Source organism: Phyllopteryx taeniolatus, chromosome 4 (genome assembly GCF_024500385.1).
Source record: "Phyllopteryx taeniolatus isolate TA_2022b chromosome 4, UOR_Ptae_1.2, whole genome shotgun sequence".
In the NCBI taxonomy this organism is placed as follows: domain Eukaryota; kingdom Metazoa; phylum Chordata; class Actinopteri; order Syngnathiformes; family Syngnathidae; genus Phyllopteryx; species Phyllopteryx taeniolatus.
The window spans coordinates 29,942,054-29,965,011 of record NC_084505.1 but is presented as its reverse complement, the minus strand read 5'-3'; the positions used below and the strand labels follow the sequence as shown (position 1 = coordinate 29,965,011).

Below are 22,958 nucleotides of genomic sequence, written 5' to 3'. Positions count from 1 at the left end.
CTTCACACTCGGCTGCAAACTGCTCCAGTGAGAGTTGGAGCTCACGGCCTGATGAAGCCAACAGATCCACATCATCAGCAAAAAGCAGAGATGCAATACTGAGGCCACCAAACCGGACCCCCTCTACGCCTCGGCTGCGCCTAGAAATTCTGTCCATAAAAATTATGAACAGAATCGGCGACAAAGGGCAGCCTTGGCGGAGTCCAACCCTCACCGGGAACGAGTCCGACTTACTGCCGGATATGCGGACCAAACTCTGACTCCGGTCGTACAGGGACCGAACAACCCGTATCAGGGGGTTCGGTACCCCATACTCCCGAAGCACCCTCCACAGGACTCCCCGATGGACACGGTCGAACGCCTTCTCCAAGTCCACAAAACACATGTAGACTGGTTGGGCGAACTCCCATGCACCCTCGAGGACCCTGCCGAGGGTGTAGAGCTGGTCCTCTGTTCCACAGCCAGGACGAAAACCACACTGGTCCTCCTGAATCTGAGATTCGACTTCCCGACGGACCCTCCTCTCCAGCACCCCTGAATAGACCTTACCAGCGAGGCTGAGCAGTGTGATCCCCCTGTAGTTGGAACACACCCTCCGGTCCCCCTTCTTAAAAAGGGGATTCTGCCAGACGTTCCCAGCAGACCCTCACAATACGTTTGGACCTGCCACGTCGGACCGGCATCTTCCCCCACCATCGGAGCCAACTCACCACCAGGTGGTGATCAGTTGACAGCTCCGCCCCTCTCTTCACCCGAGTGTCCAAGACATGCGGCCGCAAGTCCGATGACACGACCACAAAGTCGATCATCGAACTGCGACCTAGGGTGTCCTGGTGCCAAGTGCATGTGTGGACACCCTTATGCTTGAACATGGTGTTCGTTATGGACAAGCCGTGACGAGCACAGAAGTCCAATAACAGAACACCGCTTGGGTTCTGATCGGGGGGGCTGTTCCTCCCAATCACGCCCTTCCAGGTCTCACTGTCATTGCCCACGTGAGCATTGAAGTCCCCCAGCAGAACGATGGAGTCCCCAGTGGGAGCGCTCTCCAGTACCCCCTCCAAGGACTCCAAAAAGGGTAGGTACTCTGAACTGCTGTTTGGTGCGTAGGCACAAACATCAGTCAGGACCCGTCCCCCCACCCGAAAGCGGAGGGAGGCTACCCTCTCGTCCACCGGGGTGAACCCCAACGTACAGGCGCCGAGCCGGGGGTCCATAAGTATACCCACACCTGCTCGCCGCCTCTCACCGTGGGCAACTCCAGAGTGGAAGAGAGTCCAACCCCTCTCGAGAGGACTGGTACCAGAGCCCAAGCTGTGTGTGGAGGCGAGTCCGACTATATCTAGTCGGAACTTCTCGACCTCACACACCAGCTCGGGCTCCTTCCCTGCCAGAGAGGTGACATTCCACATCCCTAGAGCCAGCTTCTGTAGCCGGGGATCGGATCGCCAAGGTCCCGGCCTTCGGCCACCGCCCAGCTCACACTGCACCCGACCCCTATGGCCCCTCCCACAGGTGGTGAGCCCATGGGAAGGGGGACCCACGTTACCCTTTCGGGTTGTGTTCGGCCGGGCCCCATGGGTGCAGGGCCGGCCACCAGGCGCTCGCCTTCGAGCCCCACCACCAGGCCTAGCTCCAGTGGGGGGCCCCAGTGACCCATGTCCGGGCAAGGGAAAACAAAGTCCATTGTTTGTTTTTGGAGCCGTGCTTTGTCTGGTCCCTCACCTAGGACCTGTTTGTCATGGGTGACCCTGCCAGGGGCATAAAGCCCCAGACAACTTAACGCCTAGGATCACTGGGACACACAAACCCCTCCACCACGACAAGGTGACGGCTCAAGGAGGGGAGGAATAAATCCGTCTTTTTTTTTTTTTTTTTTTTTACTCGTTTTGCTGCTTTTAGTAAAATATACTCATGTAACCTCACACATTTCTAAACAATCAGCAGATTGTACAACCCCAATTCCAATGAAGTTGGGACGTTGTGTTAAACACAGATAAAAACAGAATACAATGATTTGCAAATCATGTTCAACCTATATTTCAACCGTAGATGATGACCCTAAATTCCTTGCAATTGAATGTTGAGGAACATTGTCCTTAAACTGTTGGACTATTTTCTCACGCACTTGTTCACAAAGAGGTGAACCTCGCCCCATCTTTGCTTGTGAATGACTGAGCAATTCAGGGAAGCTCCTTTTCTACCCAATCATGGCACCCACCTGTTCCCAATTAGCTTGTTCACCTCGGGGATGTTTCAAACAGGTGTTTGATGAGCATTCCTCAACTTTCTCAGTCTTTTTTGCCACCTGTCCCAGCTTTTTTGGAATGTGTTACATTCATACATTACTAAGTAAATGATTATTTGCTAAAAACAATCAAGTTTATCAGTTTGAACATTAAATATTTTGTCTTTGTAGTGTATTCAGCGGCACGGTGGCCGACTGGTTAGAACGTCAGCCTCACAGTTCTGAGGACCCGGGTTCAATCCCCGGCCCCGCCTGTGTGGAGTTTGCATGTTCTCCCCGTGCCTGTGTGGGTTTTCTCCGGGCACTCCGGTTTCCTCCCACATCCCAAAAACATGCATTAATTGGAGACTCTAAATTGCCCGTAGGCATGACTGTGAGTGCGAATGGTTGTTTGTTTCTCTGTGCCCTGCGATTGGCTGGCAACCAGTTCAGGGTGTACCTCGCCTCCTGCCCGATGACAGCTGGGATAGGCTCCAGCACGCCCGCGACCCTAGTGAGGAGAAGCGGCTCAGAAAATGGATGGATGGATAGTGTATTCATTTAAATATAGGTTGAACATGATTTGCAAATCATTGTATTCTGTATTTATTTTTGTTTGATACAACGTCCCAACTTCATTGGAATTGGGGTTGTACATTTAAATCGAACTCGATCAGGAAAACCGATGACCTTGTTGCGAAAAGCGACAAGAAAGCCAGATGCTTGCATGTTGTTCAGAGGAAACGCAACATGTGCGAGTTGTTTACTTGAAGAGGCAGATTTCAAACTGAAACATGAAAGACTGTTTTGATTAAAGCCGACGAAGTAATAAGCACTCAATCCACACAATGTTGTATATTCAATCATGTCTTATTTAATAATGCTTTCCGGAGAAAATCTTTCCACGAAGCATCTTTTATTGTATTGACAGAATACCACACAACCTTTTCAAAGATTTCATAAAAGTTCTATTAATTAGTAAACTGGAGTGCAGTTTAAGTCAAGTATTGCTACAGTAAGCAAATTTTTATTTTTGTGTGTGGATTTTTCAAACTCCTTAGTTCAGCTTTGTGAAGTTTATCATTTTGAATATGCTTATTTTTGTGTAAAGCAAGAATATTCAACACACTAAAGTTATGCAAATATTAAACATGGTGGGTATAATATGTCTACAACACCCCTGGTTAAAATTTTAAACTATGTGATCCCTCTGATGTAGGAAACAAGACTGGTGCTGTAAAATGTGACTACAAATCTGTCAGCACAAAGCCTACTAGAACATCTTAACTTTATGTAGGCTTAATAAGAGGCACTTAAAAGCTTGCAGGTGCGTGCTGACTCCCATTTAACGCTTGAATGTGATTTGAGGGTGTGCACACTTCTGAGGCCACATCCAGCTATTTTTATTTTTTTTAAATTCCCCTCTGAAATACTTCATTTTTTAAAATTTTGTTGTACAGGTCAACTGATGGAAATCATTTTGAAATGATACCTTGGTTTAATTATTATTAATTATTTTTACACCTAAAAACCTGGCATTTCAACAGGGGTGTGTTGACTTTTACCCACCGTATCCTCACTAACAAAATCTTGTCAGTGTGCCAAATGTAAACTACAACCAAGGCTACAATTGCAGTTAAGTATACTAACAGTACACAAACTTGGGTTGTGTTTAAAAAAACAAAAACAAAAAAAGTCTTAAGCATATTGGTGAAATAACATCATGGAAGTTTTTTTTTTTTTTTTTTTACAAAAAAAATTGGAAAAAAAAAAAAAAAAAAAAAAGAAAGAAATGCTACATAATAGGAGCCTCAAGCAATAACAGTGCTAAAGCAGGACGAGCGTGTCGGGTCAGTAATTATGTAATTGGGTGTCCTCCCGTGAAGGGAGACGGCATAGGTGAGGGGAGAGGTTGTGTCCAAAAGCGGTCCAAACAAGACGGGAATCTCTTGGAGAGGACTGAGGACAGAGCAGGAGTAAAAGTTCTTACAGTGGGACTCCCGGGACCAGCCTGGGTGTTTAAAAAACTTGCAGGGCTCAGTTTCCAGCAGAGGGATCCTGGTGGGTCCGGGTTGAAGAGCCACGGCTACGGCGGAGTCCTTCATTGTCCTCCAGGGCGAGTGTGGCCTCTTGAAGCGTTTCCTCCGCCTCAGAAAGCTCCCGTTTGCAAACATATCGGCCGACATTGGGTCCAAAGTCCAAAAGTTTCCCTTCCCGGGAATGCCTGGCCCCCGCGGTACCTTGACGAAGCAGTCGTTTAGAGACAAGTTGTGTCGGATGGAGTTGTGCCATGTGGGGAACTTGTCCCGATAGTAGGCAAAGTTGTGGCTGATGAAATCACAGATCTGACTGAGGGTGAGTCTCTTCTTGGGGCTCTGCAGGATCGCCATGGTGATGAGGGCAATGTATGAGTAAGGGGGCTTCACCGGGAATGCCGCAGTCCGGCCCGGGACAGCGTGCAGTCGGACCGTAAAGTCTCTGTGGTCCTCCCGCACTCCTACGTGGAGGTGCGCGCGTTCCAAAGCTTTGCAGTCCAAATTCATGGTCCTCGGTGTGCGCAGGTCCAAACGGGCTGAAGACAGAACACAACTCTTCCTCGCTTTCATTCAGCTGACTTCATCTTTGACTTTTAGCGTCCTCCTCCTCTTCCTGACCCAAGAAGCACCTCATTCAAACAGCCCCTGGGGAGTACACTGTACATAGTTCCAGTCGAATGAGATCCAAGACAGAAACTGGATCAAAAATGATCTTTCCATCATACGACGAGTACTTATTTGTATTTCCTCAAATTGTACTCAACTCAGCTGCAGAATATAAATGCAGCATAAATGTCCAACATGTTGCAGTTGAGTAATTTGATTCAATTATTTTAATATTAAATATAGAATCATGTATAGCTATAATTGTATATTAATAGAATATTTTGAAATAAAAACAGTAAATTTCCATGAACCTTCTCCCCAATCCAGTGAGGTGTGCTCTCTTCTTGAGTATAACTTCCTTTTTTAAAAATCAATATATGTGGTCAGTATTGAAATATTTTGCAGCATTCGGAATACTCTCTGCTACATAAAACGCCGCCGCAAACTTCAGCTTTACAGATGCCACGTCGGCTCTGCAGGCTACACATTGTGGTATAAGATAATACCATCTGTTCTTCATATTTGTGCTGTAAACGGTGGTTTATATTTGATGTTAGAAATGAGCACAGCAGGTGAAGACTTGTGGATTATGATACTTAGTTTTAAAATATCACCTTGATTTTAACAGGCCCGTTTTTATTTTCTTGGCTCATTCAGCTCATTTCCTTTGGCGCTCCTCCTCGGTGGATGTTTTGGCAAAGTCAAGAGAGGAAAGTTTCTTTGGCTGTTTGGAATTAGAGAGCGGCGTCATATGTTTTATAAAACAATAGTTGGCGCAGCCTGCGTCCATGTGAGGCCACCCACTGCGGCGAGAGGTCCACCCTGCATGTGAGCTCGCGGAATGAAGAAGTGTCATTAATGCACACGGCTTCCCTTCCGCTGTTTGATGTGAACGATCGCTTTATAAAATATAGCATCCCTCTTTTTAGATGACCAATTACGGTCTTTCAAATATTTGATCTGTGCTCCAAATGAGGCAACAAAATGGGGGAAATTGACACAGAATGTAATGCAGACCAACAACGTTTTGGTGTTCACACAAAAGTTCCTTTTTATAGCCTCACAAACACGCATGCCAAGAAAACCGATGCATCTCATTAACCAATAATGAAATACTACCCCCAAGACCACCATCAGCACAAAAATTAAACACCCCAATGCACACATTGACAAAAACAAGTACCATAAGTTAGAGTGCAACAAAAAAAGAGCATCTGTTCTAACGCAACACAAAGTTCTGCTGTCACGTTGGGAGGAAGGTTAGCGGCAATGAACGCACCGCCAGCCCGAGTTCAACGTTTGCCGCTTTACGATTGATCCTCGCTGAACTGCGAACATCAGCATCACATTTCTCCCCGGAGAACTCGATCTGCTCAAACATTTATATATATTTTTCACTGAACAGCCACAACAAACATTTAAACAATACACTTTTTTTTTTTTTTTTTTTATAGTGGTTTTTTGTTGTTGTTTTTTTCTTTTCGTTCCAACAAATTTAAGAGGCATTTAAAACTTTTTTTTTTTGCAACCAGTTTTTCTGATGCGCCTTTGAGTCGTCATGGGATTGTTAACTTTGTCATAGTGGAGCTAATGTACTACACAATATTGTGTAAAGAAAAAGATAGAGAGCTACTTGTGCTGCTGACTGTGAACGCACCAGTGCAGATTTCTGAGGTGTGTATGTGGCGTTGAAATGTGGTGTTCAAGTGTTTGCACAGCTCCGTGTGGCGGGAAAAGTACACGTTCTCCTAGATGGTGTGTTTGTGCTGAGTGGACGTTCGCCTCACAAAATTTCCACACTTGAGGCAGCACGTGTTGGAGTTGCTTTCTTTTTTCGGGATATGCCAGCAGTTGACACAGCGCACTTTGTACTTCTTGTACCTTTAAAATAAATAAATAAAATAAAAAGACAACAGGAAAAAATAAGTTAAAAATAAGAATTTCAAGGGGAAAAAAATATATGCAGTTTGTAACCATGGCATAAGCAAAACAGCAGAAAGGGGAAAAAAAATACAAGCACATTGGAAAGTAAAGGTTTCGGTCAATTGCAATTACATTATTTATAGCAGACATAAAATAGTCTACACACCTCGTGCAAATGCTAGTTTTTTTTGTGGTATAAAAAGTTAAAGAAATATTTTCAAAACTTTTTCCATCACGAATGTAACCTTACAACTTTACAACTTCAGAAAAAAGATTTTTTTGCGAAGGGAAGTAAAAATACACACCTTATAACTAAAGCTGTGGTCAGAATTAACCAATCACATTCAAGCTCATGTTAAATGGGAGTCAGCATTTAAACCATCACCATTTAAAGTACACACTTGTGCAACCACCTCACCCTTTATTTTTACTTCCCCTCTTCATTGTATAGTTCACAGTAATGGTGGAAAAAAATGAATTCATCTTTGTCTCATTGTTTTTAAATCACAAAAACTTTAAACTCAAGTATTCAGTATAAGTATTCAGACCCCCTTTAGTTTTTCACTCTTTTTTTATATTGCAGCTATTTGCTAAAATCATTTAAGTCCTTTTTTTTTGCTCAATGTACACACAGCACCCCATATTGACAGAAAAAAAAACGGAATTGTTGCAATTTTTGTAGATTTATTAGAAATAAAACTGAAATACCACACAGCCGTTAGTATTCAGACCCTTTGCTCGGTATTTAGTAGACGCACCCCTTTGAGCTAATACAGCCATGAGTCTTTTTGGGAATGATGCAACAAGTTTTTCACAACTGGCGATCATCTGCCATTCCTCCTTGCAGATCCTCTCCAGTTCTGTCAGGTTGGATGGTGAACGTTGGTGGACACCCATTTTCAGGTCTTTCCAGAGATGCTCAATTGGGTTTAAGTCAGGGCCCTGGCTGGTCCATTCAAAAACAGTCACGGGGTTGTTCTGAAGCCAGTCCTTCGGTATTTTAGCTGTGTGCTTAGGGTCATTGTATTTTTTGAAATGTGAACCTTCGGCCCAGTCTGAGGTCCTGCGCACTCTGGAGAAGGTTTTCGTCCAGGATATCCCTGTACTTGGCCGCATTCATCTTTTCTTTGATTGCAACCAGTCTCCCTGTCCCTGCAGCTGAAAAACACCCCCACAGCATGATGCTGCCACCACCGTGCTTCACTGTTGGGACTATATTGGAGAGGTGATGGATGAGCAGTGCTTGGTTTTCTTCACACATGCCACTTAGAATTAAGGCCAGCAATTTCTATCTTGGTCTCATCAGACCTGAGAATCTTATTTCTCACCATCCTGGAGTCCTTCAGGTGTTTTTTTTTTTTTTTTTAGCAAACTCCATGCGGGCTTTCAGTCACTGATGGTGTAGTGGTACACTCGCCTGACTTTGGTGCAGGCAGCGTGGGTTCAGTTCCCACTCAGTGACGGTGTGAATGTGGGTGCGAATGGTTGTCCGTGTCTATATGTGCCCTGCGACTGACTGGCGACCAGTTCAGGGTGTAGTCCGCCTTTCGCCCGAAGTCTGCTGGGATAGGCTCCAGCGCCCTGCGACCCTAACCAGGATAAGCGGTGTTGAAAATGGATGGATGGATGCGGGCTTTCATGTGTCTTGCACTGAGGAGAGGCTTCAGTCGGGCCACTCTGCCATAAAGCCCCGACTGGTGGAGGACTACAGTTATGGTTAACTTTCTAGAACTTTCTCCCATCTCCTGACTGCATCTCTGGAGCTCAGCCACAGTGATCTTTGGGCTCTTCTTTACCTCTCTCAGAAAGGCTCTTCTCCCCCGATTGCTCAGTTTGGCCGGATGGCCAGCTCTACAAAGGGTTCTGGTCGTCCCAAACGTCCTTCCATTTCAGGATTATGGACACCACTGTGCTCTTAGGAACCTTAAGTGCAGCAGAAACGTTTTAGTAACCTTGGCCAGATCTGTACCTCGCCACAAGTCTCTGAGCTCTTCAGGCGGTTCCTTTGCTCTGACATGCACTGTGAGCTGTAAGGTCTTATATAGACAGGGGTGTGGCTTTCCTAATCAAGTCCAATCAGTATCATCAAAACACAGCTGGACTCCAATGAAGGTGGAGAACCATCTCAAGGATGATCAGAAGAAATGGACAGCACCAGAGTTCAATGAGTGTCACAGCAAAGGGTCTGAATACTTATGGCTGTGTGATATTTCAGTTTTTCTTTTTTAATAAATCAGCAAAAATTTCAACAATTACGTTTTTTTCATATGGGGTGCTGTGTGTACATTTGGGGTGGGGGGGAAATTTAATTATTTTAACAAATGGCTGCAATATAAAGAAAAATTTTAAACTTTCCGTACCCACTGTATATCTGCAATATAAAATCTGTAGCAAAAGGATATTTTCACCATTTTACAAGAGCAAGAACTGATCATTGAAAGACTCATTTAAATAGGTCAATATCTATTATGCTGACAAAATATACAAAAATTTAAAATTTTCAGTTTTTAGGTCAACATAGTTTTGTTTCAACTCTCAGCTGGGGCCTTCCCGTGTAGTTTGCATATTTTGCATGCGACTTCCTCCCATTTTTAAAAAAGTGCCCTGGGTGTACCTGCCTCTACTCCAGCTAACTCGTGACCATGAACAGGATAAGTGCTAGAAAATGAATGAATTTTTGTTTTGTTTATGGTCATTCTTTTAATTATGTTAGTAATGCGTGTACCTTATGCCACAAGCATTGCAGAGAGGGGTCCCATCTTCTGCATCTCTCCACATGGGGGTCTTTGTGGTGCAGCATGATGCACAAACTTTGCCCCCTAGTGACACAGTCAACATGTGTTAGTTGAGTGATTCCAACATTAAGTGTGCCGCGGGAAATTATTCCATTTTTATTTGTCCGAAAATGATGACTTAATTACAGATGTAGCCTTGTTCGTGTATCTATGCTAGTGACATAGAGTGACAGGCAGAACAATGAAATGGTCTTCCACTCGATGCTAGAAGGTACAATAAACTTTTGTATCCAACCGTTGCCTTTAAAAGAATATTTTATGGCTTACTGTGAGTAGAACAGCTTTGTGCTCAATTTCACACTCAGTCAATTTGTGAGGAATCTGAGACATGATTATGATTTGAGTACGTACATGTATACTTTTAGTGAAGTTTTTGCTTGATGGTGGGCAGATTTTGCTTGTCTTGGATCTCTATTTGTATTATTGTTATGTAACATGGCATGACATGACAAAGCGAACATTTTCTGTATTATAGTTTCTACAGGGCAGGTGCAAGTCTGTCTGCAAAAGATGAGATCTTTGTGTAGTAGCGCCTCCCAGTGGGGAAAATGTGTATAGAAAAAGTAAAACTGTTTAGAAAATATAAATGTGCTCTTAATAGTAACAATACGTCAACGCTCTCCCTGGTCTTTGCTTTTGTTGCATATCCCAACATGCAAATGGTTTGGTTTCTATTCCTTTCGATCAGTTGAAAGTCCCTGAAAGTGAAATCCTAGATGTTTGAAAATAATTGCTGAATATGTCGCATTCAATTGTGGTGATACAGCCGTGAACTCCCCCCCGCCCAGTGTTCCTGATTTCAGATTTTTAGGGTGCGAATAAAACGGAGCTTGGCAATGCACTTGGGCAACCTGCAATGAGCAGGTCCTCTAATATGCAATTTCCAACGTGTGGAGGAAAAATGGCACAGCACACTCAGATCAAAATCAGCTCCCAGCTGTGAAGCATGGTGGAGGTAGCATCATGGTGTGGGCGTGCCGTGCTACCTTGGGGCCTGGACAGCTTGCTATCATCAATGGAAAAATCATTTTACAAGTTGATCAAGATATTTTTCAAAAGAACTTGAGGCCATCCGTCCAACAGTTGAAGCTCAAAAGAGAGGATGGGTGTTGCAAAAGGACAATGATCCAAAACACAGAAGCACACTCAACAAAAGAATGGCTTCAGAAGAAGAAAATGTGTTTTCTGGAGTGGGCCCGGTCAAAGTCCTGACCTCAACCCGATTGAGATGCTGTGGCATGACCTTAAGAGCGCTATTCACACCAGACATCCAAAGAATCTTGCTCAAATGCAACAGTTTTGTAAAGCGGAATGGTCAGAATTGTTCACGACTGATCTGCAACTAAAGGATTTTTTAACATTTTTGGGGTTATTGCTGCCAAAGGAGACTCAAGCAGTCATTAAATCCAAGGGTCCATTTTTCCCCCACTGCCCTGTGAATGTGTACATGCTATTTTCATTCAATTCAAACTTCAAATTGTGTCGTATTAGTTTAGGCAGACTGTTTATTCTTGTGATTTAGAAGATCCGACTACTTTTTTTGACCAATTTATGAAGAACTTTAATTCCAAAGGGTCCACACACTTTTTCCCTCCCACTGTACTTATTCAATTTCGATGAGCCTCCAAACGTGACTTTCCACCATGTAAACTACCGTCGTTTTCATAGCGCATGTATACACTGCTATTTACACTAGCGGCATTTGACTGACAGTTCATAGTTGAGCGTGGTTTCAATGCATTCAGGACACACCCACAGCGTTTGTGAGCGACGACGAGGCTTGATTTATTTTTGATACTGAAGCCTCATTTTACATAGTTGTCGCCTTTTTTTATTTTTTATTATTATTTAAATTCAATTTTGGTAGGTTTGTTAAAACAAGGTGGTGTGTCAAATTTACAAGACATTTTTTTTGTTTTTTTGTTTTACAGTGTCTTTATAATACTAGACCACATTGCAGTACAATACAGGTACAACGCGTTACACACTTGAAGCGGTGGGTTCACGCTCCTCATCTGTGCTGCAGGCCGTCCGAGACATTCGGGTCCTCCTCCTCCGTTTCCGCACACTCTTGTAGAGCTCTCGGCTGAGGTGGAAAGAGAGACGACACGAACCAGAACCATTGCTACGCATACTTGTAGACAGGCATGCTCCGATTGTATACTGGCGTTCCCCCACCTGTACTTCGATGTTATGAGGAGCCGACACTCATCCCTGTCGTCGTCCAGCTCTGCGTCGATCCGGAATGTCACTCCCTGGAAGTGTGGGTCTCGGATATCAGCGCTGCGTCTAGGATTGGGTTGCTTTCTGGGTGTTTTGGTTCTCCGCGAGTGCCGCGACACTGGTGTTTCGTTTCCCTCGTTTGACGTCAACTGTGAGGGTGCTGCGGTGGCGGGCGAGCGCCGCAGTTTCCCCTCAATGGGAACACGTGCACCGTGTGATTTTGACGACACGATGCGGTCGCCCGGTTGCGAGGGCGCGTGACGGCTCAACATCAGGTTTGCATTGCGGTCGAGGGCGCGAGCGGGCCGTGATCGCTCCACGCGGTCCAAGCCCGTTTGACTATTAGGGGATGCATCAGGCACGTGCACATGTGACAAAGAACTTCCTGAAACACTGGTGTCGGCATGGTCATGTTTAATAGGGGAGCTGTCATGACTGCCCTCCAACAACATGTCGACACTCGACTCGGGATCTGCTTTAAATTGCCGAGAAGATGCCGGAGCTTCTGGAACGGGCGCGGGTCTCAAAGTGCATTCAACACTGGCATCAGTTCCTTCAAAGGATCCCGATCCGTGTGCAGAAGGGACACCGCAGATGTTGGGAAATAGCAGTCTTGGCTCTGATTCCTCTCTGAGGTCCATGAGCCTCTCACACTGCAGATTGATCAGACTCAACGATCGCCAAGGGCTGTGGGTGCCAGGCGGGCGCTCCGTTACAAGTTCCACGTGCCCGTTCACCACGTGGTCATCGCGTTCGCAAGGTGATCTTAAGGTTGGGATGCTGGAGGTTTGAGCCCTTTCAACACTTTTGGCTTGACCGTCTTTAAGCGAGTAGGACAGCGATCTGGTGTCCGGGTCGCCGCTCTGCAACGACGCCTCAAGGTTAGAAACCTCCTGGAAAAGGTAGACCAGCGCAGATTCGGAGGCATCTTTTTCTGGCTCCCTCTGACGTCTCTGGAGGAGGGCCACCTGTGACCTTTGACCTGTGCTCATCGCTGCATCAATGAACAGAAACAGTTTTTAAAAGATACTTGGACTCCAAATGGAAATCTATCCAATTGCCTCAACGAGCGTACTCTACTTAAATGGATGCTGTGCCCCGATTAATTGTCACGGAAGTCGTCCGCTTCCATAAATACTGTACCTCGAATAGAAACAACATACTCATAAAATGTAGTCACATAAAACAAAGCAACTAATTGAGTTCATTTAATCATTGGCCGCAATATGAGGGATGGAAAGTGCCAATTATGACTGATTTCTTATAGGAAACATTCATTTGCAGTCACAAGTTTGCATCACCGTCATGGCCATTAATGTCATTCATTTTTAACGATTTACTTTTGTGAAATGGAGCAAGGTGGACTGATCATACAACATCCAAGGATTTCCTTTTGGGTCTTCTTCCACATATTGACGAATTGGTGAGCATCGAAACAACTTGCGCTTACGTCCAGTTGTTCCTACTGATGATGTTGGACCCGGCGGTTATTTAGAAATGCCTTCAAAACATTTCCCCAACCACTCGGACCTTGAACTTTCTCCATTGCGGTCAAACTAATTGGTGATGCTGGCAAAGAAAAACGAGAAGCTGCGGACTTCAGTCCATCAAGATCACAAGTTAAAGGAGCTTAGCCCTGTCAATATTTGAGTTCCTATGTATTATTTTGACCACGTGTTACTTGAAAATCCTAAATTGTGCAACCGATCATTCAAGTTTTGTTGTATAATCATTCCTCTTGGGGGGGAGGGGGGGGGGGGGGGGATAATGCTACATGCTGATATATATGCAATAATAGCTAAGACTAATTCTAGTGTTAAGGCCTTCCAATTGGACTTGTAATAGTCGAATTGGACTTTTTGAAGCAGCGTAAAAATTGGCTGTCACTTATTTACATCGATCGAGTCGCTCATGTATTCCAACCGAGTGTCATGATTCGAAATGGCAATTATATCTTTCAACATGTTCGAACGTGGTTGTCGCGCAAGATGACTTATAAGGCTTAAAAGTTGTCCAACAATGTCGCCAATACAATCGACGGCGGTCTTTTTTTATTTTTTTTGTTTTTAATGGCACGATACCGGCGGCCCATCTTCACGGACGCCTTCAAAATGTTGACCAACATTTGGCGAGTAAACTCGCCCCAAACTATGCACGCACAGTCAGGTTGATTGTGAACTCGGCTCAATTGTGTTTCTCGTACACTGATCGTCGACAAATAGAAGCGTTTACTTGCTGAGCAATGCAGTGCGGTACAGTTACGTTTTCGCCATCTTTGGAACTGCACGACACTTTTGTCAAGAAATTCGAAAACTTGAATTTATTTTATTTGATTTTTTTTGTGTGTGGTGGGGCAAATAAAGTTATTGTTGTTGCTTACCTTCCAATAATGATTCCGATGGCTTGTGGAGCAAGTTTTGGTGAATTTGGGCAGGGATCCGACACAGGTGAGGCTGCTTAGCCCGATTGGTAGCACCTGGCGGCATCTTGGCTAATTAACGCCGATCTTGAACAAAAGCGACAATTTAAACCGTTATTTTGAAAAAAACACCTTTGTATGTGGAAAGATTAGAAACAATTTTCCTTTATTTATTATTATTTTTATTTTTTTTACATTTTACATTACAGCTCAGGCCCACTGCAACCCTCATCGTGATAATCTTTGTAGAAAATGGATGGGGGGGAAATCATTTCAAACAGTGGCGAAGGCAAAGGGATAAGTGGACATACAATATAATATCATGATAATCTTTATAGAAAATGGATGAAATAAAAACAAAACCAAAAAAACATTTCAAACAGTGGCGAAGGCAAAGGGATAAGTGGACATACAAGATAATATCATGATAATCTTTATAGAAAATGGATGAAATAAAACCAAAACCAAAAAATCATTTCAAACAGTCGCAAAGGCAAAGGGATAAGTGGACATACAATATAATATGCAGGATGAATGTAACGTTATATTATCTTTAACCATGGGCAATATTACTGCTAAGGTTGGTTGCAGATTAACAGCAATTTCGCTTGCACCCTAGACTGGTAGAAAAACAAAAGTGTATGCAATAGCACTTTAAAATAGTACTTTATTGCACAATACTTGATATATGCCATACAATTTAGTGACTTGAATGTGTGCGTAAGTTGGACAAGTACAGTACACTTGACGAAACAAACAGAGTTCAACGTGGCAAAACGTCCTCATCGTTGCAAGTCTGAGAACACAGCCGAACCGCATCGGCGTCGCCTGATCAGAAGCGAAGCCCGTTTTTACAGGTCATTTGAAATATTTATCTGGATTGTTTTTCTAGGACTTCCACCGGAGAGCAGACATATTCCACACGAATACAAAAGAAATGCATAATAGTGTATGAGCGATAAGGACGGTCTACGTGAAATGACAAAGAGCATTTTGCGGCGACACCGGTTTGTGAGTATAAGAGCTGTAACATGGAATGTTCCATTCAACAGTGTACAGTTCTGTGAAGGAATATTAGTGGCGCACTGAGGGGGGGGGGGGGTATTATGAGAATAAAGACGTACAAGATATTTGTAGACAGAATAGCATCATAATTGAAATTTTACAAGAAAGTCATAATGTCTTCAATACTGCGTTGACACTACGTTTGACAAGCAGTGTAAGAGTCTATATTTTGGTAGATGAACACCATCACCAGTATGAACACTTTAATGTGATTGTGTAAACCTGTTGAGTTTGCGCCATCATCTATGCGGAAGTAAATATTGAATGATATTACCTGTTTAATATATAGCAGATCTCTAAAGTTGTTTTGGATTGTTGCATTTCCGTCCGTGTGGGAATTTTGACATTCACTAGTTAAGATTACAAATGAATTCCTTTATCACAGCTGTATTGGCGTACAAAAGACGGAGTTATTTGCATTATTACTTTGTCATAGCAGTTTACCTCGTATTTTTACTTTTCTTTTTCTTCTCAGTGTCCCCCTAAGACTCCTTTGCGAAAGTGAACTTGAACTCAAAACTTGAATGTTTAGGTTGTTTTGTTTTGAACAAAGAACACTTTGTGAGATTGCGCGCCGTCTCAATGCTGGCCTGAGAACATAGAACATTCCACATCAATAAATTCTTCCAAAATGTCCCTTTCTGGAAGTAACCTTTTGATTTCGTTGCATACTTGGGATGTCTGCGGGCCCACCCCAGTAACTCGTTAACTGGTCAGGCGAGATCTTCAGAGCGGTTGCTACGGACCTCCCAAGTCGTACATTCTTCAAAAGGTAGCCCGCTCTCTCCCTTCGCGTGGCTTCTCGTTCGCTGGGGCGGCCACCTTCATCTACTGCGCTCTCTTCTCAATGAGGTTTGGGAACATGTCCGTCCACGTAGAAGTTCCTCGTGACTTTGGGTAGCGTCACCTCCATGCCCTCCAACTCTGGGGTGAGAATGATCTGGCAGCCGAGCCGGGAGTTCTCCTGGAGCATGGGCGCCATGTCCAGCATGTCATCCTCCCTAAAACGTGAGCGAGCGGATTACTGGATATACTTATCCCTCCATCGTCATTGAATGAAATGTTATGAAAATACAATTACAAGTTACACCTACCTCTCAAGTGGTTCGGGCAGTTTGCCTAAATGGTCCCTGCTTACGTACACGTGACATGTTGAGCAGGCCAATGAGGCCTCACACGCTCCTGAATGGAAAATACACCGAACGATCATTCCGTCGTGACCCTGAATGCGAGGTCACCGGCCACAGAATTGAAGTGCAATTGTACAATCTAATGAGATCCAATCCACAAGCTATAAGGAAAATGCAGCCTTTACAAAAATAATAACAGTGTTTTAGGAGGTGTTCATTTGACAATACGTTTATTTTTGCCTCATCTAACACACTTCGATCTGGGCACCATTAGCGGTAGTTCCCAAACTGTTTGTACGGGGAGTCATTTGTGAAGCCAATGTGTGGACACCCTCCATATAAAAAGGTCTAAACACCCACCTTCGAGTTCAATTCCATTCTTGTGAGCCAAGTACAAAATATTGTCTCCCACTTTGGCTCGAACTGGGATCCTCTGGCCCGACCGGTCCACATACACCACATTGACCCTGAAAGGCAGCAAACGCAGCTCAAGGAAATAATGGAATTCAAAAGGTGAAAGAGTATATATATATATATAAACTTTTTCATAATTGTGAGTACACCAAGACGAGATCATCATTATTTTAGCACGTACTTTTTGTTTGGTTATGTGCCGTGCGATTTCTAAACTTTTAAGCCGCTGGAATTTCAATTGAGCGAATCCCAACAGCGACAACAGTTGTGCTGTAATTCCACTAAGTACAATGAACGCCTTTTCCATTAGTATTCGTGCAGACTTACACATTCTCTTGGTTCTCTTCTTCGGCGCTGCCTTCCTCACTGTGGCACGAACCTTGACGCGAGGACAGAAGGTCAGTAAGTAATTCTGCTCTGAACACAGCAAATACGTCATGAGAATAGTTTACTTGTTGCACAAGCTTTCACAATGTCGTGCGAGTGAGGTTACACAAGTGTGACTCAGCAAATGCTTGATAAAGTGCTGCCACATTCAAAAGATTTGATCATTAGACTCTTGAGCATCTGCTTTCAAAAAAGACGTTAAAAATCATCATCTTCCGCTCATCGCCATAAAGCGAGACGTTCAAACACAAACGGGCAGGAACTAGCAACGCGAAGCACTCACCAACACTCGTCTGCATGTAGCGATGAAAAACGGTACGCAAGTTGTCCATGGAGTCTTTTCTTTGTAAATGAGCCGTACACGTCTTTAACGTGAACTGTGGACAGGTGCCACAGTCCGGTAGAACTCGCGAAAGTCTGTAAGTCAGCCCCATGCTCGAGCGGACTGCAGCGGAGGCAGCCATGATTGTGTTTTGATCACGTGCACGACGTCGCCCAATAGGAAAAGAGCCCTGTCAGCATATTGTTTGGACGACAGGTGGCGCTGCGACTTTACACTGGAGTTTATGACATCCGGGAATCTCAGTGGCCAGCCAAAGCGCGAAACCACCGAGCTAGCTTTAAAAGAAATGCATTGTTATTTTTGAGAAAACAAAAAGTTTTTCTCTAAAAAAATAAACATTTGTATGATTTTCTCATAGAATTGTTTGTTAACAGAACCACACCACTGTTTGTTAACCTGATTAAGCCACAGCAAAAGAGGAATAGATTGGATTTCTAAAACTAATATATTTGTGACATGCAAATTTCTGGAGGAAGACGACGACTCATTTTGATATAGCAGCAAGCACGTCTACATGCACATTTACAGTATGCATCTTTTATTGGAGTAGGACTAAGCCCCCAATAGTGAGTACTAAAAATACACAAAATGGAGCTTGGAAAAACAATGCACAGCATCTAAAACACATGAACAGAAATGGAGTTTTGTGAATACTTTGAATGCTATGCAAATATTTCTTTGCTCCTCCCTCTCGGTGTGTCCTAATAGGAGTTATAATGTTCATTTGGCTGTGGAGACTCGTTCGCTTAAAACCCGGGAATTCCATGTTGCCATTCAACTGAGTTAAAGTGGGTGGGTAGCAACCATGAAGTGCACAGGTACTTGAACAATTAGTAACTAGTTATGTCACAATCACACGGAATCTTAATCTGGTCATTTTGCAAGCCTTATGCCATTTATTGCCTTTTGGATTCAGTTGACAAACCGCATGGATGTCAAACGTAGCCATAATTTAATCAAAAATAAAATTAAGCTCTTCTAATTGGATTCCACGATAATATGCAGGTGGACACTGCTGTTGTGGCTCCTGACTGTATATTAAAGTACTATATCAGATTTTTTTGGGGGGAAGTTCTTTAGTCTATAGTCTATCAATTTATATTTCTGTTCAGGTGCATTTAAAACCCAATATTAATCTAATTAATCTAATCTCATTTCCATTAGAACATATCAACATTATAATTTTATCAACATACATTATTCCAAATTCTGTTTGGAGATAGGCATGCATCCATAGTCATAATTTTGTTGCGTGACGTTATAAATCCCCTCCTTGAGCTGTGACCTTATCGTGGTGGAGGGGTTTGTGTGTCCCAATGATCCTAGGAGCTAAGTTGTCTGGGGCTTTATGCCCCTGGCAGGGTCACCCATGGCAAACAGGTCCTAGGTGAGGGACCAGACAAAGCACAGCTCCAAAAACCTCTATGAAGATGAAAAATTCAGGAAGACGTTTTGCCTTGCCCGGACGCGGGTCACCGGGGCCTCCCTCTGGAGCCAGGACTGGAGGTGGGGCTCGACGGCGAGCGCCTGGTGGCCGGGCCTGCACCCATGGGGCTCACCACCTGTGGGAGGGGCCATAGGGCTCGGGTGCAGTGTGAGCTGGGCGGTGGCCGAAGGCAGGGACCTTGGCGATCCGATCCCCGGCTACAGAAGCTGGCTCTAGGGATGTGGAATGTCACCTGTCTGGCAGGGAAGGAGCCCAAGCTGGTGTGCGAGATAGAGAAATTCCGACTAGATATAGTCGTGCTCGCCTCCACACACAGCTTGGGTTCTGGTACCAGTCCTCTCGAGAGGGGTTGGACTCTCTTCCACTCTGGAGTTGCCCACAGGGAGAGGCGCCGAGCGGGTGTGGGTATACTTATTGCAGCCCGGCTTGGCACCTGTACATTGGGGTTCACCCCGGTGGACGAGAGGGTAGCCTCCCTCCGCCTTCGGGTGGGGGGACGGGTCCTGACTGTTGTTTGTGCCTATGCACCAAACAGCAGTTCAGCGTACCCACCCTTTTTGGAGTCCTTAGAGGGGGTGCTGGAGAGCACTCCCGCTGAGGACTCCATCGTTCTGCTGGGGGGACTTCAATGCACACAGACGCCTACCATGTGTTCCTGGCGCGTCCCTGGGGACGACCCAGGACATGCTGGAAAGACTACGTCTCTCGGCTGGCCTGTGAACGCCTCGGGATCCCCCCGGAAGAGCTGGATGAAGTTGCTGGGGAGAGGGAAGTCTGGGTGTCCCTGCTAAAGCTACTGCCCCCGCGACCCGACCTCGGGTAAGCGGTAGAAAATGGATGGATGGATGGATGTTATGTTATTATTCGTTAGTTCAATCATGAAGCTTAATGTATCAACTTGAAACTTTTACGGCATATTGCTATTGCTACTGTAATATGTTCAAACTGCATTGGTCCACTCAATAACCATGAGGCTGATGTCTTTGTAGAAACAAGCAAGGCAGCACGTCTCCCCAAGGTTGAAAATAATGAAAAGAAGTGATGTCATGAAACAGCAGTCAAAACACGCTTTGCTTTGTTATCACCTGCTCCAGAAGGAGACAAACCTAAACAGAGTGTGTACTGTAATGTTGCATGAAGACCGTCAAGGGTTATAGGTGGATTGTGCAATCTCAGGTTTTCTTTAGTTGGCATTCCCTTGAACTAAAGCAAGAAAGTTATCGTCCATAAAGAAAGTGAGACGCTATTAGCTGTCTTATGAGAGCAGTAAAACTCAGAGAAGCATGACGTTGACATTTCCACGTGATTTATACCCTTTTTTTGACGTTATAATGACTGACGAACTGTCCCACGAGGATTGCGCCGTCATTTTTCTCTTTTCTTATCGTTCTTTTTTTAAACATATATAAAGATTTGCACATTGCGAAAAGGGCCTGTCTTAAAGTTGGTTTTGAGACATATACTTAGCTCCCATCTGGTTTCAGAGGTTCCTCCTATGTGGAAGTCTAGACGGCGTTAATTGGGCCCCTGTGTGTGTTGCCTTTTATATTTAATAGCAAGCAGAACACACAGGAATATAAATCGTCACATTTTATATGCACGATGAGTGTCCTGGGACAGTTTGCATTTCTGTGAATGGAAAGCACCTGAGTGTCACTGGACGCCCTGTCCTGCAGGTGCACGCTTGTGTCTGTGTTTCGGGGTGTGGTGGGCGGAGGTCCTAACACACTCAGAGTGGCTCCTGGCTGGTCTTTGTCAATTTACAGTGGAACGTCCAAATCCGGTTGACTTCAAAACAAATTGCTAACAGGTCCATTAATCCTAATAAAAGTACAGTCGATATTTAAATAACATTGTCATACAAAGGGATGTAAACAACTGTAACATAAAAGTGCGGACAAATAAAATAAAGTACAATTACTTACTCTTTGGGGCATGTAATGGAAAGAGAACAGGAAGGCGCTTGAATCAACATTTTGTATGATTTCTGACAAATTGTTCAAGGATCATGGTGCAAAAATGTGTTTGAATTCATGGTCCTGCAATGAATTCACAATGGTGTCAGTTAAGACAGCCACTAAAACTGTCTAAAAGTCTGAAATGCAAGCTGCAGAGTTTTTGCTGCGGTGTGCATTTGTTTCCCCAAAAGGGCCTTTAGCTGCACCGGTCCAGCAATAAGGCCACGATTCGTACTGATGTCCAGATTTTCATTCATTTCTCCTTCTCCACCGATGACGTCACAAAATCACGAGACACCGTGAAATCTACGGGTACAACAGAAGTCCGATTGAGGCTAATGCCAGCACACTGCACAATACATTTAATACACATGAAATGTCCATTATATGCCCAAAGCATATTGTAAACAATTAAGCATGAAACACAAATAAGCAAAGGTACAATTACCGTGTGCACCTCCTGAACACAGTGTAAATGTCTCTGTCCATATATACCATTCGTTCCTGCTTCCACATCTGTCCTTAATGTCTTCCCGCTTCTTACCCACAATTCCACACTGCTTCAAACTCGACCGGGGTCATGTGACCATACACCATCACAATAAATTGTCTTCACAAAGGTTTTTATACAACCCGAATTCCAATGAAGTTGGGACATTGTGTTAAACATAAATAAGAACAGGATACAATGATTTGCAAATCATGTTCGACCTGTATGTAATTGAATACACTACAAAGACAAGCTATTTAATGTTCAAACTGATAAACTTTATTGTTTTTAGGAAATCATCATTAATTTTGAAATTTATGATTGCAACACGTTCCAAAAAAGCTGGGACGGGGTCATGTTTACCACTGTGTTACATCACCTTTTCTTTTAACAACATTCAATAAACGTTTTGGAACTGAGGACACTAATTGTTGAAGCTTTGTTTATTGGAATTCTTTCCCATTCTTGCTCGATGTACAGCTTCAGCTGTTCAACAGTCCGGGTGTCTCCGTTGTCCTATTTTACGCTTCATAATGCGCCACACATTTTCAATGGGAGACAGGTCTGGACTGCAGGCAGGCCAGTCTAGTACCCGTACTCTTTTACTACAAATCCACGCTGTTGTAACACATGCGGAATGTGGTTTGGCGTTGTCTTGCTGAAATAAGCAGGGGCGTCCATGAAAAGACGTTGCTTGGATGGCAGCATATGTTTCTCCAAAACCTGTACGTACCTTTCAGCATGAATGGTGCCTTCACAGATGTGTAAGTTACCCATGCCATTGGCACTAACACAGCCCCATACCATCACAGATCCTGGCTTTTGAACTTTGCGTCCATAACAGTCCGGATGATTCTTTTCCTCTTTGGCCCGGAGGACACGACATCCACAATTTCCCAAAACAATTTGAAATGTGGACTCGTTGGACCACAGAACACTTTTCTACTTTGCGTCAGTCCATCTTAGATGAGCTCGGGCCCAGAGAAGCCGGTGGCGTTTCTGGTTTTTGTTTATAAATGGCTTTTGCTCTGCATAGTAGAGTTTCAAGTTGCACTTACGGATGTACCGCCGAACTGTATTTACTGACATTGGTTTTGTGAAGTGTTCCTGAGCCCATGTGGTGATATCCTTTTCACATTGATGTCGATTTTTGACGCAGTGCCGCCTGAGGGCTCGAAGGTCACGGGCATTCAATGTTGGTTTTCGGCCTTGCCGCTTACTTGCAGTGATTTCTCCAGTTTCTCTGAACCTTTTGATGATATTATGGACCGTAGATGATGTAATCCCAAAATTCCTTGCAATTGTATGTTGAGGAACATTTTCCTTAAACTGTTTTCTCATGCACTTGTTGACAAAGAGGTGAACCTCGTCCCATCTTTGATTGTGAATGACTGAGCAATTCAGGGAAGCTCCTTTCCCACCCGATCATGGCACCCACCTGTTCCCAATGAGCCTGTTCACCTGTGGGATGTTCTAAACAGGTGTTTGATGAGCA

The 22,958-nt window shown here is 44.2% G+C and overlaps 3 protein-coding genes across 3 annotated transcripts; all 3 read right to left on the bottom strand.

The window, feature by feature from the left end:
- Positions 1-4,018: 4,018 nt before the first annotated feature.
- LOC133477357 (forkhead box protein D1-like) lies at positions 4,019-5,120 on the bottom strand. Its single transcript, XM_061771978.1, has one exon. It carries the CDS (start codon positions 4,831-4,833, stop codon positions 4,039-4,041), a length of 795 nt encoding a protein of 264 aa, XP_061627962.1. The 5' UTR covers positions 4,834-5,120; the 3' UTR covers positions 4,019-4,038.
- Positions 5,121-5,877: 757 nt separating this feature from the next.
- zglp1 (zinc finger GATA like protein 1) lies at positions 5,878-14,337 on the bottom strand. The gene is made up of 5 exons (XM_061771503.1): positions 14,191-14,337; positions 11,766-12,804; positions 11,576-11,673; positions 9,518-9,611; positions 5,878-6,750 (listed from the first exon to the last, which is right to left on the bottom strand). The coding sequence occupies exons 1-5, from the start codon at positions 14,294-14,296 to the stop codon at positions 6,618-6,620; spliced, it is 1,470 nt and encodes a 489-aa protein (XP_061627487.1). The 5' UTR covers positions 14,297-14,337; the 3' UTR covers positions 5,878-6,617.
- A 210-nt stretch (positions 14,338-14,547) lies between these two features.
- fdx2 (ferredoxin 2) lies at positions 14,548-17,714 on the bottom strand. The gene is made up of 5 exons (XM_061771504.1): positions 17,509-17,714; positions 17,166-17,217; positions 16,785-16,891; positions 16,389-16,476; positions 14,548-16,295 (listed from the first exon to the last, which is right to left on the bottom strand). The coding sequence occupies exons 1-5, from the start codon at positions 17,687-17,689 to the stop codon at positions 16,139-16,141; spliced, it is 585 nt and encodes a 194-aa protein (XP_061627488.1). The 5' UTR covers positions 17,690-17,714; the 3' UTR covers positions 14,548-16,138.
- Between the last annotated feature and the right edge of the window lie 5,244 nt (positions 17,715-22,958).

Excerpts from the sequence above, each read along its gene's own strand:
- LOC133477357 (XM_061771978.1), bottom strand. The coding sequence starts at position 4,833 with ATGAAAGCGAGGAAGAGTTGTGTTCTGTCTTCAGCCCGTTTGGACCTG.
- fdx2 (XM_061771504.1), bottom strand. The coding sequence starts at position 17,689 with ATGGCTGCCTCCGCTGCAGTCCGCTCGAGCATGGGGCTGACTTACAGA. Across the intron at positions 17,218-17,508 it reads CTACATGCAGACGAGTGTTG|GTTCGTGCCACAGTGAGGAA; the intron begins GTGAGTGCTTCG and ends CCTCGCGTCAAG. Across the intron at positions 16,296-16,388 it reads CTGCCCGAACCACTTGAGAG|GGAGGATGACATGCTGGACA; the intron begins GTAGGTGTAACT and ends CTCACGTTTTAG.
- zglp1 (XM_061771503.1), bottom strand. The coding sequence starts at position 14,296 with ATGCCGCCAGGTGCTACCAATCGGGCTAAGCAGCCTCACCTGTGTCGG. Across the intron at positions 12,805-14,190 it reads ATCGGAATCATTATTGGAAG|CGATGAGCACAGGTCAAAGG; the intron begins GTAAGCAACAAC and ends TCATTGATGCAG. Across the intron at positions 9,612-11,575 it reads GCGTGAACCCACCGCTTCAA|GGGGCAAAGTTTGTGCATCA; the intron begins GTGTGTAACGCG and ends CTGTGTCACTAG.